Here is a 22,682-nt window from a genome sequence, read left to right as displayed (position 1 = left end):
TTATTTTAATCCAGTGTTGCATTAATTTCCACCAAGATCTTGCAAGATCCGACCGTTGCGCGAAGCCTTTTCCAGCACATCCCAAGGTCTGGACTCTGTGGTGAACTCTCTCAAACCATGTGTGAAAATGATGATCTCATGCTCCCTGAACCCTGAACTCTTTCACAATTCCAGCCCCATGAATCCTGGCATTGTCATTGTCTTGGAATATGGCCGTGCCATCAGGGAAGAAAAAATTGATCCATTGATGGAATAACCTGGTCTATATTCAGTATATTCAGGTAGTCAGCTGACCTCATTCTTACAGCACATACTGTTGCTGAACCTAAACCTGCAGACCAACTGCAGCATCAACCAACCAACCTCACATCATTTAAAACAATGATAAAACAAGTGTCCCATCTATTGTATTAGGAATAACTTGTGTATGTGTGTGTGTATTTATGTATGTGTGTGTATTTATGTATGTGTGTGTGCATACAGAAATAGTCCATGAAGATGTGAAGATGGGTTCAGATGGTGAAAGCGACCAGGCTTCAGCCACCTCATCCGACGAGGTGCACAGTCCGGTCCGGGTCCGGCTGCGGAACAATCCGGGACGCAAGATTTCCACTGAGGTACATCCACGTTCCCGATCCCTCCCTCGGCGTGATGTGGGAGCAGGGCAGTGTAAATAATGCACGCAGTGGTGATTAAATAAAGAGCTGTTTTCTTTAGAACTGCAGTCGTGCAGCTGGCAGCGGGCGCTCAGTAAAAGGGGTGTTAGTGGGCTTTGACGGACAGGTGTAGTTGAGCGTAAATTATGCAAAGAGCCGACTGTTTTCACACGGATCCGTTAACCCTCTGCTCACTCAACCGCGCCTTGTGTTTCCTAGCACAGTGCCCCTGATCTGATGAATTTGGTGCAGTGGATTATAAGTCGCACTATCAATAAACGCCTATTTTCTGGTCCGGATTATAAGGCACATTATGCGAAACTAGTAAGGAACAGGGGTGTTGCCATGTTTTTCCTTCTAATTTAGCAGGTCTCGTCACTGGGTGGGAAGACCTTTTAAGCTAAGCTAAGTTAAATAAACAAAACTGAGCAACATCTACCCACTCAGAGCAAGAGAGAGTAAGACCAATTGTGCTCTTTCAGGGCTTTGGTTTCTGACGGCAAGCTGCATGGCCGGGATTCTAACCAGCGTAAAGCATGATTTTATTTAAATTATTAAATTTAAACTATCTATCTAAGTACGTGTTTTTGATGAATCAACAAGCTGCACTAGATGATCACAGTCATGCTGTTCCATTAATTGCGAAGTCTCTACCACAAAATTTGCATCACTTTAGACAGCTGGACCACTTGATGTCCTTCATAGTTTAATGAACTAAAGATTTTTACCATTTTATCCATTCAGGGCATATAAAATTACATTAAGTTTTTTTAGGCAACTGCACTTTCTAAGAATGTAATGTAGTTACAGATGGGAAGGATTCAATAATGTATTAATAAAGTGTTTTTGTGTGTGTTTTTTTCTCTCTTTTTCTCAGGATATTAATAAGAGGCTGTCTCTGCCAGCTGATATCCGGCTGCCGGATGGTTATCTGGAGAAGTTCAGTTTGAACAGTCCGCTGTTCGATAAGCCGCTGAGCCGGCGGCTCCGCAGAGTCTCTCTGGTAATTTTACTGTGGAGAATTTTGTCCACTCATCACTGACCAATCACTGTCTTTCCTACTGACCTTACTAACTTCTACTGATCACTTCTAGTGTTTACTACTGACCACATATATGCTACTGACCACTGCCTCATATATACCACTAATACTAAGCTTTTTTTTACTACTTTTTTATTCTTTATTATTTGTATTCCATTTTCTCCCCAATTTACATGGCCACCTACCCAACCCACTCATTAGGACTCCCTACTATCACTACTGATGCCCCAACACACTAGGAGGGTAAAGACTAGCACATGCCTCCTCATCCAATGTGTCTTTACTACTGTCTAGATATATCGTTTAAGCATCGTCATCATTGCGATGTGTGCATGGGCAATAGTCACATCGCAGGACAGGCGATGTCACTTAAGGCAATGAAATCAAGCACGTCATGTTGCAATATTTTGATTCTTGACACAAGAAGTAGATACACAGCGCTGTCTCTGTGTCTGTGTGAGTGACGGGCTGCTGCTGCCTGAGAAGCGAGAGGGGGGGGCAGTAGTAAACACGAGGTAACCGCACGCATGGCCTCAATCCACATGGTTGGGCACGTGCTTGTAAACGTGGGCACGTGTTGAAAGCTGTGCACCTCAGTCCAGCACAGTTTTTTTTATGCAGATATTTCCAGTTACAGCTGAATTCACGCTTCTAATACCAGAAAAACAAACGCTCTTATTTTCATTTTAAAAAGACATTTAAATAACAGATTAAATAACTACAGCTGATTACTGTAGTTTTGCTGGTTTCCTCGGGTTTTGAGTTGAGCTCGGCGCTGACTCAGCTCTTGATTGGTCTGGACGTGAGTCAGCGTGTAGGTGGGGGTGGGGCTAGTGACGTCATGGGCCCTGCATTGTTTAATATTGCGATATACAGGGGTTTGGTCAACGTAACTGAAACACATGTCATTTTAGTGTGGGAGGTTTCATGGCTTAATTGGAGCAGCCTGGTGGCCAATCTTCATTAATTGCACATTATTGCACCAGTAAGAGCAGAGTGTGAAGGTTCAATTAGCAGGGTAAGAGCACAGTTCTGCTCTAAATATTGCAATGCACACAACATTATGGGAGACATACCAGAGTTCAAAAGAGGACAAATTGTTGGTGCACGTCTTGCTGGAGCATCTGTAACCAAGACAGCAAGTCTTTGTGATGTATCAAGAGCCACGGTATCCAGGGTAATGTCAGCATACCACCAAGAAGGACCAACCACATCCAACAGGATTAACTGTGGACGCTGTAAGAGGAAGCTGTCTGAAAGGGATGTTCGGGTGCTAACCCGGATTGTATCCAAAAAAGATAAAACTACGGCTGATCAAATCACGGCAGAATTCAATGTGCACCTCAACTCTCCTGTTTCCACCAGAACTGTCCGTCACCACAATAAATTATTGTGGTTTAAAAACCAGGTGTTTCAGTTTCATTGTCCAACCCCTGTATATCGTCGAAAAAAAGAACATTTGCAATGTAAATTTTTTTCAATATCGTGCAGCCCTATGTCTCCCTCAATGTCCTTAATATTGTCCCATCCATATCCCTACTGCATTCTCCTTTGTCCTTTCTGCTGACCCCTGGCTGCTGTGTACTTCCTGACCTCATCCTGTTCTTACTTCTGACCACTCACTGTATTTACATGCTTATGATGACTCAAATGTCTGTGATTCTCCCTTTCTTATTCCTCTCTACTTCACTACCTCCCTCACACACACACACACACCGATCCCATTCTTGGCCTTGTGTTCCTGCTTGTCTTATTTATTCAGGGTCAAAGCCGAGAGCACGCCGCTGCACATTATCAGCAGTGTGTGCTGTTAGCTGTGTCGGGGCTCTGGGTTCACTGAAAGGGATGAGAGAAGCTCAGGGATGTTTCAGTGATGTTTAGTGGCTCTCTTTCCGGGCGTTCCTGCGGCAGAGCCGTGCGGTACAGTGGGATTTAAGTGCAGGCGGAGACATTAGGAGGGTTAGGACTTATTAATGTGTCAGGAAACAATAAAGGAGCACAAAGCCTGAAGCTTTAGTTCGTCGTACAGTCTTTTCATAATCTCTGTTCTTGTCCTGCTCCATTCTCCTCTGGCTTTGTGTTTTACCTGCTGTAACACACCTAATTCAACTCTACTTTAATAGGAATAAAAGGGGGAAGGGGGTGTTAGAGGAGAGTCAGAACTTTATGGACTCTTTATAAAAAATAGTGTCACCCAGAAAGTGAAAATAGTGTTTGATTGATTGTAATGTTGGAATCAGTTTTCGAAAGGAAAATAATATTGTCAGAAACATTTAATTAATAAAAATGATTCCGCTCCTATATAGATAATAGGGGTGGGAATCGTTTACTATCTCACGATTCGATTCGATTCCGATTTTGGGGGCCACGATTCGATTCAAAATCGATTTTTGATTCAAAACGATTTGAATTATAAAAATGTCTGCTTCTGGCTTATGAATCTTATTGAAAAAAAACCCTCCATAATATACACTGGTCCTGGAGCAAGTAATGTGTTACAAAAACAATAAAATGTGCAGGAATGTGGGTCCTCAGTGACAGAGAAATCACTGGGATATCACAATGACGTTAATGAACAATAAATAAATAATAAATAACACTGCTTTATTACCAGGCTACTAGCGGTGGTGTGTAGGTGACGCTGCTGGGCTGATGTGATGATAGCAGTGAAGCGCTAAAGTTCAGGAGCAGCTGCTGATTAACTAGTTAATTTAAGGTCGTTGTATTTCTTCAGAAAGGGGGCAGGAGGTGGAGAAATTAATTCATATTGTCCATTCCTTAATTCCTCTGTGATGAGGAGCTGAAATTAGCTCTGATTAGCTTATTGTTATTTTTCCGTTCCGCCTTAAATGCTGCAGCCCGCTGCCACCTGTAGCGTTATTTAAGGTGGAACTGGAAAGTTAGCTAGTTAGCTAGCTAACAGTTACTGAAACTAACTACTAGCGATCTTTTTTATGCTTGTTATGAAGCATTCTGCCATAAAACATTGAAACTACACGTTAATCTAAGGTAATATAGTGCTTGTTCTGCCATCTTACCGGTGATTCTCAAACACCTACGCTCTGTGTGTGTCTGGAAGATCTCCGTTTGAAGGGACAAGCCCTATCCCCAGGGTTGCCAGGTCCAACAAAAATACCCAGCCCAAAATCAGTCTAAAACCCGCCCCTCAGAATCGATTTTGGGACATTTTAAATCGATTCTGAATCGTAGTAAATGAGAATCAAGATTCTTATGTGAATCGATTTTTTGGCACACCTCTAATAGATAAATCTTATTTTAAAGTCTTATTTATTGAGCTACAACTGCAAAAGAAGTGTGTAACATGTTGAGTTGTAGAGGTTCCTAATGGTGTCCTGTAATTATCCATCCTATACTTCTTAAATATTCTCAGTTACACAGTTCCGTCTTGTTTTGCTGTGGAGGTGGAGTGTTGGTATTGCGTCTAATAGCACATATTTTTAATTAGAGATAATTGGCTGTTAATGCGGCTGGCAAATGCCATAGTATGTGTGTTCAACAGCATCAGTACCATATTTTTCGTACTATATGACGCACCTAATTTTAAGCTGCACTATCAATGACTGTATATTTTCTGGCCTATTTTCATACATAAGGTCTAACAGATTATAAGGCACAGGATGTGACACTAGTAAGGAACAGGGGTGTCGCCATGTTTTCTTTCTAATTCAGCAGGTCTCGCCGCTAAGCTAAGTAAACGACACTGTGATTTAAAACTCTTTAAAATTCAAACGAGCGCTGGATGTTAATCTACATAGATTCCTCATCTGAAAACCGTTTGAGAGAATAAAGCTCTTCTGTTTAATTACATTAAACTTAGATTTCCAGATTACCACAAAGGCTAGGTGCCACAGCATTAGCATTAGTGACTAAGTGGTTAGCATAGTCCCACATAGCTTGTTTTAACGTGGTAAACACAGGCTACATGCCGTTAATACTCCCCTCTAAACGGCAAAAGAGCTAGCGCTTAGCACAGGTAGCAGCTTATGATAATACTGCTCCAGCAGTGATAGCCGAGGTTAGCAGCAGACAACAGGCAGATAATACTCACCTCTGAATAATGAAAGAGCTAGTTCTTAGGGCGCTTAGCGGCTAATGCTAATACTGCTCCAGCCCCGGAGCTGGAGAAACTTCACTAAGTTGAGTGGCTTTACTGCTCCTTATTTCCTGACTGGGTAAATTCATACATGGCACACCAGATTAAAGGTGATTTTTGGGAAAATTAAAAGATTTTAAATGCACTTTATAGTGTAAAAAATACGGAAAATGAACAGCCAAGGTAAAGCCAGTGATTGCTGGACTTAATGTAACTTTTAACCCTTTGGCGCAGCTACACACTAAGTTTCATTCCTGTTAGTTGATTCTTTCTCTGGGTGTAACTATTTTTTATTTGACATTCAGTGTACGAAATGTACTGTAGAGAAACTGAGGGAACAGATTTAAGCCCTGTTTACTGTACTGGTTACATAAGCTCTTTGGTATAGGGTTATCACATAGCACACAGGGCCAGATTTAATGACTTTGTCTGATGCACACAGAGCCGGGTTTCCAGATATGGAATACTTCTGGATGTCACTGTCGGATTAAAGAAGTCTGACAGCAGAGGCGCTCCATTAAAAATAGTTTTTAATCTTAGATTAACTCTTAACCAGCCAGAAGCTGCCAGAGGGTTCAGGCATCTGTTCTTTAATCTTATACACTGACACGGCAAAAAAAAAGACAGAAACTAGTATTGAGGCAAGCCACAATAATTACATTATTGACTTGTAGTACAATGCATTTGCACAACCTCAATTAATTTATTTATCGAGGAATGCACATAATTAAAATGAGCCGGTACGCCAACAATAAAACACTGGTTTTGTTTGATTATATTTTATTTATTTATATATATATATATATATATATATATATATATATATATATATTTGACCTTAATATCAAATTATACTATGTTTTTCTTAGCAAGCAGAGCATATTAAAAAAAACTGGAATGTTTACTTTAAAAATTGCGGGTTCATTTTATTTATTCATTTGATTTTAGGAATATTTTTTAAAAATGCTTTATTTCAGTCTGAAGGTCTGACTTTTCTCAAGAATTAAAATTTAAAAACAATGTAATTGTCATATTTTTAGGCTATGAAGTAATCATTATATTAGTGGCATAAAATGGTCTTAAAATGAAATTAATATCGTTTATCAAAATTATTATAGGGCAATGTATCGTCCACACAAATATAGTTATTGTGAAATGCTACTAGTATCTTATTGCATGTCCTAATGAAGCTCCAAAATTCAATGATTTTCAATGATCAATGAAATAATTTTTAATTTAACACCACTTAAACTTTCTTCTTATCTCAGCTGTACCTCAGATCAGATGCTCAGCTTTTATTCCTTTAGCTCTGGTTCTGTGTGACTAATTTTGCTAACAAACACACATTCAGAATTGCTGAAACCTTTGACCATGAATAAATATATGAGTATTATGAGTTATGTGAGATATATTGTGTTTTGGTTTGCAGTCGGAGATCGGGTTTGGGAAGTTGGAGACCTACGTAAAACTGGATAAACTAGGAGAGGTAAGTCTGTGTGTGTTCATTTTGTTAAAGCATTTATACACTGAGTTCGACATGCAGTGAGGGGTGGGGTAGTAAGTCCTGATAAACCTCCCTATACAATGCTATAATAAATTGCATATATACAGTTCCAGTCAAAGGTTTGAACATACCATTGTTTCAGTGTTTTTTTTTATTATTTCTTCATTTAAATTATTTTCTTTATTGCAGATTAACCTGAAAGATATGAAAACAAATTATAAAACATATTCTTGCTTAACAATTTTAATGTACAGAATAATTCTGCATATGTTCCTGTATAGCTTTAATATAGTCTTCAATATAGTCTTCAACATAATTTACATTGTAACAAATCTTGAAAAAAAAAAGAAACACATTAAATAAGAGGTTTGTCCTAACTTTTGACTGGTGCTGTGTGTGTATATACATGGTCACTTAGAAGCCTTCATTTGACAGTCAATCGATTAGAAAAAAAATAGGATTAATTACATGATTTATTGAGATGAATTGCACCTTTTCACCTTGTTAAGAGCTTTCAGAAATGGGTAATTAAATGTAAATAAAAGAATCAATGTTTGATTGGCAAAATGAAAAATATGAGAAAATAAATAAAAAGTAACCTACCTTCTGAATTCAACAGGATTATATTGTTAAATATTTAATTAATTAATTAATTAATTAAATAAATAAATAAATAAATATATATTTTTATATATGTATAATAGTTACATCACCAGGCCCTGGTGAACTTTGTAATGTAATTTTATTTGTTCATTAAAAAAACATTTACGTGTCGTTTTTTTTTTTTTTTTTTTTTTTTTTATGTTTTCAGATTTTTCACATGTTAATGTTATGTTAACGTATTGTAATTCTTGCAGTTGTTTTATAATCTGACTAAGAAAATATAACATCCTCTTATTTTATTGCCCAAAATAAAAATTTACGAAATGTAATATTTTAGATTGTTCACAATATCTAAATGAATAATTGGTTTTTGAGGAGCTTTTAAATAAATGAGCGTATCCTTTCCTTTCAGGGCACGTACGCCACGGTGTATAAGGGCCGCAGTAAACTCACCGATAACCTGGTGGCTCTGAAAGAGATCCGGCTGGAACACGAGGAAGGAGCTCCCTGCACTGCCATCAGAGAGGGTGAGTCACAGCCCACAACACAGAACCCAGAAACTGCCCCGTACCAAAGAGTGCAGCTAAATATAGAGGAGTACCGGAGCGACCCAGTCTACTGAATCTGCTTAACACAGTTCCAGAGCTCCGGCCGGGCTGATGGAGGACGGACGGGTCACCTGGGCTGTGTGTGTAGAGGTTACTGGAGTAGAGCTGGGTGATATAACTTAAAAACTCATATCTCTGAGTCAATAAAAGCAGAATAAACTCTTTTAAATACCCTTATTTTCAGAGAAAACAGTGGATCAGCAGATGTCCCAATACTTTTGTCCATTTTGAGTCTTTTTCTCTTTCTCTCTTCAGTTTCTCTGCTGAAGGATCTGAAGCATGCCAACATCGTGACCCTGCATGACATCATACACACGCAGAAGTCTCTGACGCTCGTGTTTGAGTACCTAGTGAGTCACACACACACATACACACTGTTTAAAGACACAAGTACATCCCACTCAGCACCAACACACTCCATCACACTCATTTAGCCATTTAAAAAAAAAATAATATCATTGAAGTTTATTTATTTTATTTCAGTAATTCAGTTAAAAATGTAAAATTCATATGTTATGTAGATGTATTACACACAGAGTGATCTATTTTATTGTTGATGATTATGGCTTACAGCCAATGAAATCCCAAAAATCAGTGTCTCGGAAATTTAGAATATTATATAAGACCAATTCCTACTTTTGGCAGTATGGGCGGTGTTCCAAGTCCTGCTGGAAAATGAAATCCACGTCTCCATCTCCATCAAAGTTGTCAGCAGCAGAGGGCAGCATGAAGTGCTGTAAAATTTTGTGGGAAAACAAAACTGCACTGACTTTAGACTTGATAATAAAACACAGTGGATCAACACCAGCAGATGACATGTCTCTCCTCCAAAACCATCACTGATCAGAAATTAAATTAAGTGTTACATTTCATTTGTAAATCAAGGGAGCAGAGTCTGGAGGAAGAGTGGAGAGACACACAGTCCGAGCTGCTTGAGGTCTAATGTGAAGTTTCTACAATCAGTGATGGTTTGGATAAAGAGACATGTCTGTCATCTGCTGGTGTTGATCCACTCTGTTTTATTATCAAGTCTAAAGTCAGTGCAGTTTTGTTTTCCCACAAAATCTTACAGCACTTCATGCTTCTTCCCTCTGCTACTGACAACTTTTATAGAGATGCGGATTTCAGATTCCAGCAGGAGTTGGCACACTGCCATCAGTACCAATTGGTCTTATATAATATTCTAGATTTCTGAGACACTGATCTTTGGGTAATAAACGATTTAATAGATCACTCTGTGTTTAATACATCTATATAATATACGAGTTTCACATTTTAAGAACTGAATTACTGAAATAAAGTAACTTTTTAATGATATTCTACTTTTATTTTTGAGAAGCACTAGTATAAATTCTATCCTCCTGTTAAAACTCTGTATTTATGATGTTCAGGATAAAGATCTGAAGCAGTACCTGGATGACTGTGGGAACTGTATCCACATGCACAACGTTAAGGTGAGAACCAGAGCACACGCTAAAAGCAGCAGTGCTCCAAAATAGCACATTTTACTGCATCTCTTTTCTCAGCATCTCAGATAACTCACTGTGTATACGTGTGTGTGTGTGTGTGTGTTTGTGTTTGTGTGTGTGTGTGTGTGTGTGTGTGTGTGTGTGTGTGTGTGTGTGTTTGTGTTTTTGTGTGTGTGTGTGTGTGTTTGTGTGTGTGTGTGTGTGTGTGTGTGTGTGTGTGTGTGTGTGTGTGTGTGTGTGTGTGTGTGTGTGTGTGTATAGCTCTTCCTGTTCCAGCTGTTGCGAGGGCTGAACTACTGTCACAGACGCAAAGTCCTCCATCGAGACCTCAAACCCCAAAACCTCCTCATTAACGACCGCGGGGAGCTCAAACTAGCCGACTTCGGTCTGTATTTACACCATCACTCACACGCTCGCGCGCGCGCACACACACACACACACGCGCATCACACAAGCCTGATACCCTGCCGTTTAGCAAACACTGAAAACCCTTTTCTTTTCCCAAAAATCACCGGTTTGCCTAATGTATGAATTCTACCAGGTATTAAGGAGAAGTAAAGCCACTATGCTGAAGTACAGCGTTGGGGCTGGAGCAGCATTAGCATTAGCCGCTAACCGCTATTTCCCTGTTCAGATGGGGGAGTATTATCGGCCTGTAGCCTGCTCCCAACCCCGACTAGCACTGCTGGAGCAGCATTAGCATTACCCGCTAACAGTTAGCAGCTAATGCTCCAGCCTTAGTGCTGGAAAAATTCAGGAACCTAAGCTTACTGCAAATAAACGGAAGCGCTTTACTTACCCAAATAAACCGTTTTCAGGAGAGAAATCTGTTTTTATTTACAGTTTTGGTTACTTAGCTTAGCTTTACGTAACTTAGTTAGCTACTAAAATTGCTGGTTACTATTAAAACTGTGTGGACACCCCAGAAAACGCACAATACAAGTTTAGCATTTCTGCATTAAATATCTCCAAACAAACAACGTTTTTTTTTAAAGCAGCATCTCATGCTTTTTCACACTCTTGAGACTGAAGCTGCTGTGCTGTTAGCTATGTACACACACACACACACACACACACACACACACACTCTATTACTGCTACTGCTGTTTTACTAATTAACAGGATCCTCCTGTATTCAGTCTGGTGTGTTAGGTGAGTAGGGGAATCTGGTGTATGCAGAGGTTTCGCTCCTCAGAACTGAAGGTCACTCAGTTCATTGTGAATCCGGGACTGACAGCAGAAAATATCTTATTAATATATTTTATTTTATTTTATATATATTTTTGGGTTGTTTTTTTTTTTAGGTTTGGCTCGAGCCAAGTCAATTCCTACCAAGACCTACTCTAATGAGGTGGTCACTCTCTGGTACCGCCCCCCGGACATCCTACTGGGAAGCACAGACTATTCAACCCAGATCGACATGTGGTAAGTTAGGAGCCATCCGATTGGACTGTGGTCTTATGTAGGGGTGGGAATCTCTAGGCACCTTCTGATTTGGTTCAATTACAGTTCGAAATACAAAGTCTGTGATGAAATTATAAAACGACTTTTGATCATTCATCTTGATGCATATTTTTCTTCTATATAGGATTTTTTTTCCTCATTGCTCAACTACTTTATACTTTTAGTAAAGGAAAGTAATGTATCTGTAATGATTCATAATGAATTCCACTATTTTAATAGGCTCTTTAACACTATTTCTATTTCTGTAAACAAACAAAAAAAACAATGTATTTCAATTAATCTGATGATTAGTACAAAAATCTAGGATTAATGTTGTTAGGGTAATATTAAAACAAGCTACAAGAAAAGCAGAAACAAAAAGGCGATTATAATGTTGTGGCTGGGCAGTGTTTAATTTGTGTATGAATAAAGTATTATGTAAGAGAGAAGTATGTAACAAAGTTTTTTTTTTTTTTTACTGTATTATAATATCTCAGAGCAGTTTTAATCCTCTTTAAATGATAAAATTGTGATGAGCTGAGTTACTGAGTTTGACTAGGAGCTTTAATGAAGAAAAAAGACTGAATAAAGTGTGGCTCCATGTTCTAACCCAGCGTTTCTCAACCTTTTTTCTATCACGACACCCTTTAAGTATATGCGAGATGTCAAGGCACCCCTGTTTACGGGGGGGGGGGTGGCGGGGGTGGTGCTGGCGCAGTACTTCAGGTGAGAACGGGGGGGGGGGGGGGGGGGGGTTGGGTGCTGGCGCAGTACTTCAGGTGAGAACGGGGGGGGGGAGGGGGGGTGCTGGCGCAGTACTTCAGGTGAGAACGGGGGGGAGGGGGTGCTAGCGCAGTACTTCAGGTGAGAACGGGGGGGGGGGGGTTGGGTGCTGGCGCAGTACTTCAGGTGAGAACGGGGGGGGGTGCTGGCGCAGTACTTCAGGTGAGAACGAGGGGTGTTGCTGGCGGAATATGAAATAAAATAGCGCGTGCATCGCGTGGGGGAGGCTGTATTCGAAGACAGATTGCGTCACAGCTGCGCAGTAATACACCGCCTCTGTGGGTCGCATCCTTCGAAGTATGCTGCCTGTGAATTGGGACAAACCCCGACACGAGCTGACTCTGGAAAGGAAATATGCACGTGAGGCGCAATATTTTGACGGCACCCCCGATGAAGCCAGACGGCACCCCAGGGTGCCGCGGCACCCTGGTTGAGAAACACTGTTCTAACCTACCTTAAAAAGAGGAAACGTGCCATCCGTTATGTGTGTGTGAGAGAAAAAGAGAGAGGCTGAGAGTTTTTAGCCCAGCAACACCGTTTCGACAGTTTGGAGGAAAATGAAGCGTGGATGAAAGTAGCAGGTGGCTCCATGGGTAGCTTGCTAGATTAGCGCTCGTGCTAATCAGATTTAAATCAGCTAAACAAAGTGCGTATCTACATGGTGGCAGGTCTAAATCGATTTGTGGCATTTGTGAATATATTTTTGAATTGTCCATGCCCCAATCAAGATGCATCCAAGAGATGAAAATCACTCCTAGCCTATTGGGTTATTTGTATGATTTCAGTTCTAGAACTAAATGTACAGAGTCAGAATCTACTTAATAAATGTGTGTGTGTACATGTCCGTAGGGGGGTTGGCTGCATCTTCTATGAGATGGCTACGGGTCGACCGCTGTTTCCAGGGTCAACAGTGGAGGAGGAGCTGCACTTTATCTTCAAACTGCTAGGTACTGCATCTCTCTCTCTCTCTCTCTCTCTCTCTCTCTAAATTACATTCTGTCTCTGTGTCTCTCTCTCTTTTCTTTTTTTTTCCTCCCTCTCTCTCTCTTTTCCTCATCTTCCTCCTCCCTCATCTTTCACTCTCCACCTCTCACTCTGCTGATTTTTGGCACTGGATCAGACAATTTTCTTTCAATCTCTTTCTCTCTCTCAATGCATCAATGTGTGTGTGTGTGTGTGTGTGTGTGTGTGTGTGTGTGTGTGTGTGTGTGTGTGTCTGTGTGTGTGTGTGTGGTATTTATAACCCCTCCCGCTGCTTCACACAGGCACGCCTACAGAGGAAACCTGGCCTGGAATAACCTCCAACGAGGAATTCATCTCCTATAACTATCCCCGGTACCGCGCTGACTGTCTACACAACCACACTCCCCGGTAAAACTTCACAAACACACTGCTTCACTTTCTGTAGCTCCAGCACTGGAATATTCCATAACATTTATATTTCGTTCTTCTAATCACTGTCCAATAAGAGGAGGATTTAATTTTGTTCAGTGTTGAGCATGGACCTGTGAGTATATCTGCCAGTAGTCTGGGTGTTTACTGTGTTATAAACAAGCTATGTGAGGAAAACCGCTAGCTAATATCACCCTGTCTTACCAGAACACTCAGGGTTCCTTAGTGTAGCACTGGTGGGCGTCTAGCACTAGCTATTAGCTGCTAATGCTAATGCTGCCGCACCCAGCCTTAGTGCAAACTGGAAATTTAAGCTTACTGTAAATAAACGTAAATGCTTTACTCAACCAAAAAAAAACTAAAACTTTTTTTTCTGGAAAGAAATCTGTGTAGATTAACATCCAGATTTTTTTATTATTTATTTTTTTAATTACCAAAAATAATAATAGTAATAAAAACACATTTTTAAAATGATTAATTCAAACTGCTGTTGCATTATTTTGACGTAGTAAGTGATTATTTTGAGATACTATCTCATGATTTTGTGATAGTATTTTTGTAAAATAACACACTTGCAAACTCAGAATAATGACTTAGTATCTTAAAATAATCACTTAGTATCTCAAAATAATGAGGTGGCAGTTAATCAGTTAAAAAAAATGTGCTGGATGTTTTTTGCTGTTGTTAATTTTGGGTGACGAAATGGTAAATTAGAAGGAAAGCATGGCGACACCCCTGTTCCTTACTAGTCTCACATAATACGCCTTATAATCCGGTGAGCCTTATAGTGTGAAAAGTACTGAAATTAACCCCTAAGACAAGCTTTTGTTACATACACAAGTGTGCATGTATTAGTAAATCTTGCTTTGTGAAATACCACTGCTCTGATTCAGTGTTCTTGGTCTTTCTCTCCTATAGGCTGGATAATGATGGTGTGGACCTGCTGTCCAAACTGCTTCAGGTATGAAATATATCCTGCACTGCTCTACAGATAAAACTCAGGACTGTCATGTTCATTTATATAAACATATATTGTCATTTAGAGCATTTATTTTTAGAAAATGAGAAATGGATGAAATAACAAAAAAGATGCAGAGCTTTCAGACCTCAAATAATGCAAAGAAAACAAGTTCATATTCATAAAGTTTTAAGAGTTCAGAAATCAATATTTGGTGGAATAACCCTGTTTTTTTTTTATCACAGTTTTCATACATCTTTTCCAGAGCTGTACATATTTGCCAACAGACTAAAATATGGAAATATCCATACATTTTATGAGTTACTTTTAAATTATTTTAAGACCATGACTTTCTAAATCTGACAAATTATTAAGTACAACACCATCATTTCAGAGACCACAGTTCCTGAGCTTCACAGCTCCATGCTGGGGGCTCTATACCCCCTGACATCGGGTGCTTGTTCATCTGCTCCAGTAGTTTTCTACTACTGCAGTATGGTGTACAATGACTTTTGAAAAGGGTTTTTTTGTAGTACAGCACTGTTAACACAGACCTGATTTCAAACACTGGCTTATCTCTGAACCGCTGCTGTGATAAGTGGCTGTGTAATGTAAAGGTCAGTGTTTGTGCAGCACACAGGCTCTGTGTGTTTAATGATAAATACTAGCAGTTAATAATAAACATCTTCACTGGGCAGTGTTGATTTACTATGGATTTACTTTGGTTTCCTATTTAAACTGATATATTAGCCAGATAATGGCTAATTACCACAGCTATGAACAAAAACTGTCTCTGCTGCTCCATGCTGTTCACATGCGTGGTCTGTGCTGCATTCTCTGCTTGCAGCCATTAAGTGTTTAAAGCAGCTTCAAACTGCTCAGATATGCACGCTTGAACACAGAATCTTCTCACTATATTTACTTTCTTGCTCATGTGCCAGACAGCTCTGACCAATCAGAGGAGACAATGTGTTTGCATGGTTTATGGGTGCTCATTTTGGTGTGTTTAGGTTTGTGCCTGTATGAAACCAAACCAAACCAAACAGAGGGAGAAACTGTCCAAGTAAACAATGATCCACAATGATCCAAACCTGACTTTCAGGTAGAGCTGGGCGATTAATCGATTTTATCGATTAATTCGAATTTACAGTTAAGGACGATGTGTTTTTTATGAAAATCGATTTTCTCTGAGTTTTAATTTTCACCACCGACGCTCCCCTGAGCTTAGCCCCGCACCCCTCTCTCCCACGCGCAGAACACATTTATGTAATTTACGTAAAAATATTTAGTTATTATTAGACGTGGCTGCCAATTTAAAAAGCAACAGAAGTTGTTAATTTGTTGGAGTTCATTTGTATAATTTCCAACATATTTAGAGTGTTTTTTACTTACTTTTTTCTCTCTCACAAGGTTAATCCTTTACAGCTTCAAAAACATGTATTATGCAAATTAGGCAATGGCACCATTTGGCGACTTCTAGCGACTTTCAGGAGATTTTAGTTGGGGAAAAAAATAGATTTAAATCGAAAATCAGATTTTTTTTGGGCCATATCGCCCAGCTCTACTTTCAGGTGTAAAAAGGTCACTTTAGCCTAGAGAGAGAGAGAGAGAGAGTGTGTGTGTGTGTGTGTGTGTGTGTGTGTGTGTGTGTGTGTGTGTGTGTTAACTTGTGTCTGTTCTTGTTTCAGTTTGAAGGAAAGAAGCGCATCTCTGCAGAAGAAGCAATGAGACACTCGTACTTCCACTGCCTGGGAGAGAGAGTTCTCACACTGCCTGACAGTACGTACACACACACACACACACACACATTTAAACTATTCAGGAGAGACAGGGAGAGTCAGCACTGCCAGACAGAGTGTGAACACACATAAGCAATCACACGCACACACAAACACACACATAAACACTCACACACTCTCACACATATTTTTAATGCAGTAAATTTCCATATGGAGCTCAGAATGATTAGGGGGACCCATATGTTAGTGATTTAAAACAGTCCGGTACAGCATGCAGATTATTAGTGCTTCTCCAAGTGTGTTCAAGAATAAAACTCCCTACTGCTGATCCTGCAGTACTATGGAGATTTCATGGAAGAGTAACTGCACACACACTTTCACACACTTTCGAAACACACTTTTCTCATATTCATAACTGGTATGGACCAAAAGAACATGCATGGCTTGGTTTGTTTGCAGTGTGAAGGCACTTTTAAAGCAGCACTAGGTAGGATTTCCTTGATTTTTTTTTATCTTTTTAAAGAAGTAAAATTACAGCTTGAAACTCTCTGCAGCGCTGCATTGAGGTGTAATAGGAGGAATAGCGGTGCTCTCGTGTCTGTGCCGGAGCTCCTCTGAGCTCAAACCAGACTCTGTAAGTTTTCCGAGGCGGCCGCGTCCAACGCTCGCGAGAACTGCGACCTGCTTTCCGACCTTTAGTTCTAACAGTTCTACAAGGACTACTGATTAATTCTTCATAAAACTAACATAGACACTCTGGCAGAAGCTGGAAAGAGACCGAATATGTCTGTGAAAGCCAGAAAACGAGAAAGAGAAACTAATCCGTGTAATCCTGAAACATTTATTACACTCTACAACTGTAGGGGGAGCCCGCGATCACAAAATCTCAATCCTACCTAGTGGAGCTTTAAGTTGTTTCAGTCTTTTATTCAGACTTATAATTATAGGAAGTTGAGGCAGGCTATTGTTATCCATTCAAAATCAGAAGAAGAAGTATGGGATTATGCTGATTATTTCTGTATCTACGAACAATAAAATGCAAAGAAATGTGTAAATATTTTTTTACTGACTTGTAGCAATATGAGTTTAAACCATTGTTACATTTGAAGGACTATTCAGATGCTTGCAGATATATAAAACTCTGGAGAAAGAACAGCACCAAAATGTATCATTTCAGCTTTAACTGAACAAATTCTTTGCTTGTTAAAATCACACAAATATTATTTATTTACCAAAATGGAGTTTTGACAAAAATCCAGCATAAAACTGCTAAATAAACTTTAACCCACAGCACAGATCTTGTGTGGGCTGTTTGGAGGAGGCTGCCAGCGTTATAATGTCAGTTCAGTGGGCAGCAGTGTTCACTCTTGTGTAGCATTATTTACTTTTCACTGCTTTTATTTAACAACTTTTCAAATTAAAGGACAGTTTAAGTTTTATTTTAAAGAATGTATGCATAGCGGGGAAAAAATGGAGAATTTCGAGTAAAATAAGTAATCCAACATAAAACAGAAATAAAATAAATAAAAAGTGCCAAAATACAAATAAACTTAAATGCACAACAATAAATATAGGATAAATCGAGCTCTCAATTACCACACTAACTCACTAATCATAAGCATAAGTGTATAAGTGATTTTTTAAACCTGATTTAAAAACTGAGACAGAGGTAGCTTGGCGAATAGTGGGTGGCAGACTATTCCAAAGTCTTGGGGCATACACTAAAAATGCACGATCACCTTTGAGCTTCGAACGAACCCTAGGAATGACCAATAAATTCTGTGCTGATGATTTCAGAGAGCGCTGTGAGACTGAGGAGGCAAGCAAATCTGCAAAAATGGGATTGTCTTCTGTAGAGTCTTCTGTAAAGATTTTTTGTTTTAAATTAAAAGTAGTGCTGTTACTCAGTGGGAAGAGAGCAAAACAGCAAAAACCGACAAAAAAGAGAGAAACAAGAATACAACAATAAAAACACAATCAATAAAAAATAGAAGGGTGCGTTCTGTATTCATATAAGGTTGAAGGTAGTTAGTGAATGATAAGAGATTTGTCGTGAAATAATATTGGTGGTTTTCTCGTATTGCGTTCTGGCTGGAGGTCAGCAGGCAGCGTAGCGCGCTGTGTTTCCTGCCTCTGTAATGCAGTTTGATGTGTTGCAGTCGTTACTCCTGCGTACAGGAGCTGCTCAGCCTGCACCTCTCCAGCCTCTCTCAGCTCCCTGCAGCTCTTTCATCCTGTTTCTCATCTTTGATCGCTTTTCCAGATAGACGCACACGCGCGAGCACATGCTAAGCTTAGGCCTGTGCTGAAAAGAGCCTCTGTAACGCAGGACTGAACCCTGACAGTGGGATTCAGTCTGAGGATAAACCTGCGTGGCCTTTAGTAGAGTTTGAGAACAGGGGTGGAGCAAAAGCACAGTGATAGAATGAATTAATGAGTAAATGAATGAAAGACAGAATAGATGAATACATTTGAATAATAAAGATGTGTGTGTATATTTTGTGATAATTTGTAGCTGTATAGCCCATTTATTTGTATACCTGTATCTATATTATATTTAATTTTTACAGACTGTATTCGCAATTGTTCATTTATATGGAAGCGCCAGTCCTGTCAAATGATGCAAATAATGTGATTGTGAGTCATTATTTGAGTCATCTGTAGTTAATTGTGATAAATCACATTTGTTTATTTGGTTATTTATTTGTCATATTAGTGCAGTTAATAACATTTTCATACAGTTAGTCATGACTAGTCACATTCTTTTGTTCAGAAATGATATGATTAATCACATTTATTGCATGCAGTTAATCACGAACAATCGCATTTGGATGGATGGATGGATAAATGAATGAATGAATGGCTAAATAGATAGATAAATAGATAGATAAATGGCAAGATAGATATTCCACATACACAACTGACCTCTAACCCTGTTCATTTACTCATCAAGATTAACAGCACTTTTGTATGCTATTAATAATGGTAAATCGATTTATGTGTGTAGTCAATCAAACTTTAATATATTTTATTTTTTGCAGTTAATCACAAGTAATTAGAGTAATTTTGTTTGTTCCTTGAATTTTGAATAAACTGTGATTTCTAACTTAAATAAAAAAAAAGTGATTTCTAAAGCTTTTTTAGGATATATGGATTTATTTTTAATAAGTCATAATTGTAAGTTTAATAAGTTATATATATAATGCTCTCGTCCGCAGCTACGTCCATATTTGCACTTCAAAACATTCAGCTGGAGAAGGAGACAAGCATGAGGACGGCCTCCCTATCGGACTCCGGTAAGAACACAGTTGATTAGATGTTGCAGTCCTGGTGTATTTTATAAAATTAGGATTTTTTTTAAATATTGATTAAATCTATGGAAATATATCATTTTAAATATATAGAAAAATGTCATCACATAATATCGTGACACTTTGAATATCAGACCCCATATTGAGAGACGTACGGTATTGCAAAGTTCTTGTCAGTACTCAGCACTATACTGATAAAGATAAGGTCCAGTGTCTTCTGTAATTAAGATGTTCTACATCTGAACAGCGTGCATTAATAATGTCATGTTCTGTTAAATGCTCTGGTGCTTTAGATGATGTGTAAGTATTTAGTACGTTCTTACTGCAGAACATTAGCTGAGTATTAAATATCTCCCTCGTGCAAATCAGTCACTGATTTCTCACTGAAGATGAATAAGAAATATGAATAATGCGCATATATTATAGTAGAATTCTAGTAAGTAAAGCAATCTATTGATGTGCTCAGGCATTCCACCGTCCACTACGTCCACTCCGTCCACTCTGTGTTCAGTGACTGGCAGGCAAACTCATTATCTCTCCTACTGAATTCACTCGTCCTTATTCCGCTCACGTCCTCTTCCCTCTCCCTAGTGGAGATTTGTCATTGTGCTGTACTGTACATCCCCTCTCTCTCTCTCTCTCTTTCCCTCTCTCTCTTTCTCTCTTTTTCACTGCGGTGTTCTCCTGCATCAGCAGTTGGGCTGACGATAGTAAACTGATGGTTTGTTATTATTTTAATGATGCTCAATAAAAATAAAGGGGAATTCCTTCAATATTTCAAAATTCTGATTTATTAAACAAAATGTTTTAAAAAGTTGAGGGTTTTTCTGTGTGTGTGGGTCTTCTTTACAGTGATAATGAAGAATAGCTATTCCATTTACTATCTAAAACCACTAGTTTCCCTTTAAATCTAGCAATCATATCAGTTAATTCACCAATTATGTTTTAAATATATTCTTTATCGAGAGGCCCAAGGATTGTCAGTTCAAATCCTTGGTCATACTGTTTCCCTATCAGCAGCCGAAGTCCGAGAGAGCACAATTAGCCATGTTCTCTCTGGGTGGGTACAGTAGGTGGCACTACCTCTCTCCACATCACTACCATTATGATGCTGGCTGGTACAGGCCTCTGTTGGCTGTTATATTAAGAGCTGGGTATCCAGCGCTTTCCTCTGAGTGCACTGGTATGAGTACTTATGTTTGTAAGAGAAAGTTTAGAGTCTGCACTTAATAAAATTTTAGACAGAAATTAATACAAAACTCTAATTTGCTGTATTTTATGCACTATAAGGCGCATTTTAAGCGACAATAGTAAGGAATAAGGGTGTCTCACAGTAATCTACACAAATTTCTCTACTGAAAACTGTTTATTTGGGTGAGTAAAGCGCTTCTGTTTATTTAAAGTAAACTTAGATTTTTTATATTTTTAACAGTGCAGCAAGCAGCAACGTTAGCGGTGGTTAGCACTAGTAAACCCCTCCCGACAGCACTACATAGAGGAACCCCGAGTGTTTTCGTAAGCCAGGGCGATATTAGCTAGCGGTTCGTCCCGTGTAGCTTTTTTTTCATTCATAAACATGCAGGCTACAGTCCAATATACTCGCCTCTGAACGAAGAAAGAGCTAGCGCTTTGGTTAGTGGTTAATGGTAATACTGCTCCAGCCTTAGTGCTGGAGAAACTTCACGAAAACTCCTGTATAACTCTGTACTTTAGCGTTCAGTGGATTTACAGCTCCTTAATACCTGACTGGTAGAAAATGTAAAAGTCGCACTGTTGATTTTTGGTAAAATGTAAGTATTTTTAGTGCACCTTATATAAAAAGGTCCTTAAAATACGGTACTTTTACTGCTGCCATTGATGTTTCCTAATGTTGTGGTTAATTTGACCTCAGGCTAATTGAGGAGCTTCAGATGTCCTCAGGAGAACTTTAAACATCCATTATTAACCTCATTCAGCCCTGTATAACCTCTCTCAGCCATAGATTTCAGCATTTCCCTCATTTTCCCTTTTGCTCACTCTTTCTATCACTCTCTTTATCAGTCCATCTTGCTCATCTCCTTCATCTCTCAGAGGGAATGTTCTCCTCTTTAAACTGCGTTGTTTATTTAGATGCTTTTGGAGTCAAACTGCTTCGTCATTCTGCTTGGTTTGGTAACGTTTTCCATGTTCAATGTTAAATCTGCTGCACTGTTGTGTTCCAGAGCTTTTGCAAAGATGCCTAAGGTTCCGGCACACCTTAGGTACATACAATTACCCTTCTGCTCCTAGCCAGAGGCAAGAAGCTCCATCACTGCCTTCTGTCCCTGTACCCTTCCCTGATGTCCACATTTACTCCTGTTTACAGTGATTAAACAAAAATACCGTACCACATTCCACAGCCATGATGTGACTTTTTCAGGTCGGCAGTGTGGTGTAATATGCTGTCGTATTGAATTTGATGGGAATCATCAGAACTTTCGAAAGACTGGGTGACTGCATGGATCAGAAATTGATTTAACAAGACTTGAGACAGTCTTAACTAATAAACAGCACCCAGTGTACACAAACTGCATCAGTTAAACTCAAGTACTATTTTTGTCTTGCGCAGTTTGGAATTCGTCTTCTGCATTTAATGCAGAACCTACACTGCTGGAGAGTGAGCACACATGCCCAAAGCAGTGGGCAGCCAATTCAGTCTGTCAGTGTTTTTAATGTTACGGCTGATTGGTGTACATGTATACTGTGTAATATATATATATATATTTTTTATAGTCATCTCAATTAACTTTTTTATTTTTTTTGTAAGAAATACATTGAGGGTAATTTAAACTCTGGCCAGCATTTAAATAAAATAAAAATAAATATTTTACATTATTTTCATTTTAACTAAAAGGAGGATTGCATGAAGAAGCTTACAGCAAAAGTAAATGGTAAAAAAAAACAAAAAAAAAAACAAAGCATCTAAAATTAATTAGAAGAGAATGTGTTCATTAAAATAATTTTAAAACATACAAACAGTTCAACTAATTACATTATAATCAAGCATAAATAAAGTAAAAAAATTTAAAGTAGACAGATTAA

At 38.9% G+C, this 22,682-nt stretch overlaps 1 protein-coding gene across 4 annotated transcripts in view; it reads left to right on the top strand.

The window, feature by feature from the left end:
- cdk16 (cyclin-dependent kinase 16) overlaps nucleotides 1-22,682 on the top strand; it is a 57,350-nt gene that overhangs the window by 22,358 nt on the left and 12,310 nt on the right. For 3 of the 4 annotated variants that reach the window (XR_007441427.1, XM_022670886.2, XM_022670884.2), the window contains 14 exons: nucleotides 484-617; nucleotides 1,534-1,659; nucleotides 7,242-7,298; nucleotides 8,332-8,446; nucleotides 8,783-8,877; nucleotides 9,919-9,981; nucleotides 10,258-10,381; nucleotides 11,301-11,421; nucleotides 13,072-13,169; nucleotides 13,488-13,593; nucleotides 14,533-14,575; nucleotides 16,261-16,351; nucleotides 19,530-19,607; nucleotides 21,824-21,862. Coding sequence is in view for 3 of the 4 variants with exons in the window: in XM_022670886.2 (XP_022526607.1) it covers nucleotides 484-617; nucleotides 1,534-1,659; nucleotides 7,242-7,298; nucleotides 8,332-8,446; nucleotides 8,783-8,877; nucleotides 9,919-9,981; nucleotides 10,258-10,381; nucleotides 11,301-11,421; nucleotides 13,072-13,169; nucleotides 13,488-13,593; nucleotides 14,533-14,575; nucleotides 16,261-16,351; nucleotides 19,530-19,607; nucleotides 21,824-21,862 (1,290 nt within the window). In the remaining variant the exon portion in view is untranslated. The remainder of the gene's footprint in view (nucleotides 1-483; nucleotides 618-1,533; nucleotides 1,660-7,241; nucleotides 7,299-8,331; nucleotides 8,447-8,782; nucleotides 8,878-9,918; nucleotides 9,982-10,257; nucleotides 10,382-11,300; nucleotides 11,422-13,071; nucleotides 13,170-13,487; nucleotides 13,594-14,532; nucleotides 14,576-16,260; nucleotides 16,352-19,529; nucleotides 19,608-21,823; nucleotides 21,863-22,682) is intronic. The other variant, XM_049486000.1, reaches the window with a different exon arrangement.

Source organism: Astyanax mexicanus, chromosome 12, assembly GCF_023375975.1.
Source record: "Astyanax mexicanus isolate ESR-SI-001 chromosome 12, AstMex3_surface, whole genome shotgun sequence".
Taxonomy (NCBI): Eukaryota; Metazoa; Chordata; class Actinopteri; order Characiformes; family Acestrorhamphidae; genus Astyanax; species Astyanax mexicanus.
Note: the sequence above shows the minus strand (reverse complement) of the source record. Positions and strands in the feature narration are given on the sequence as shown.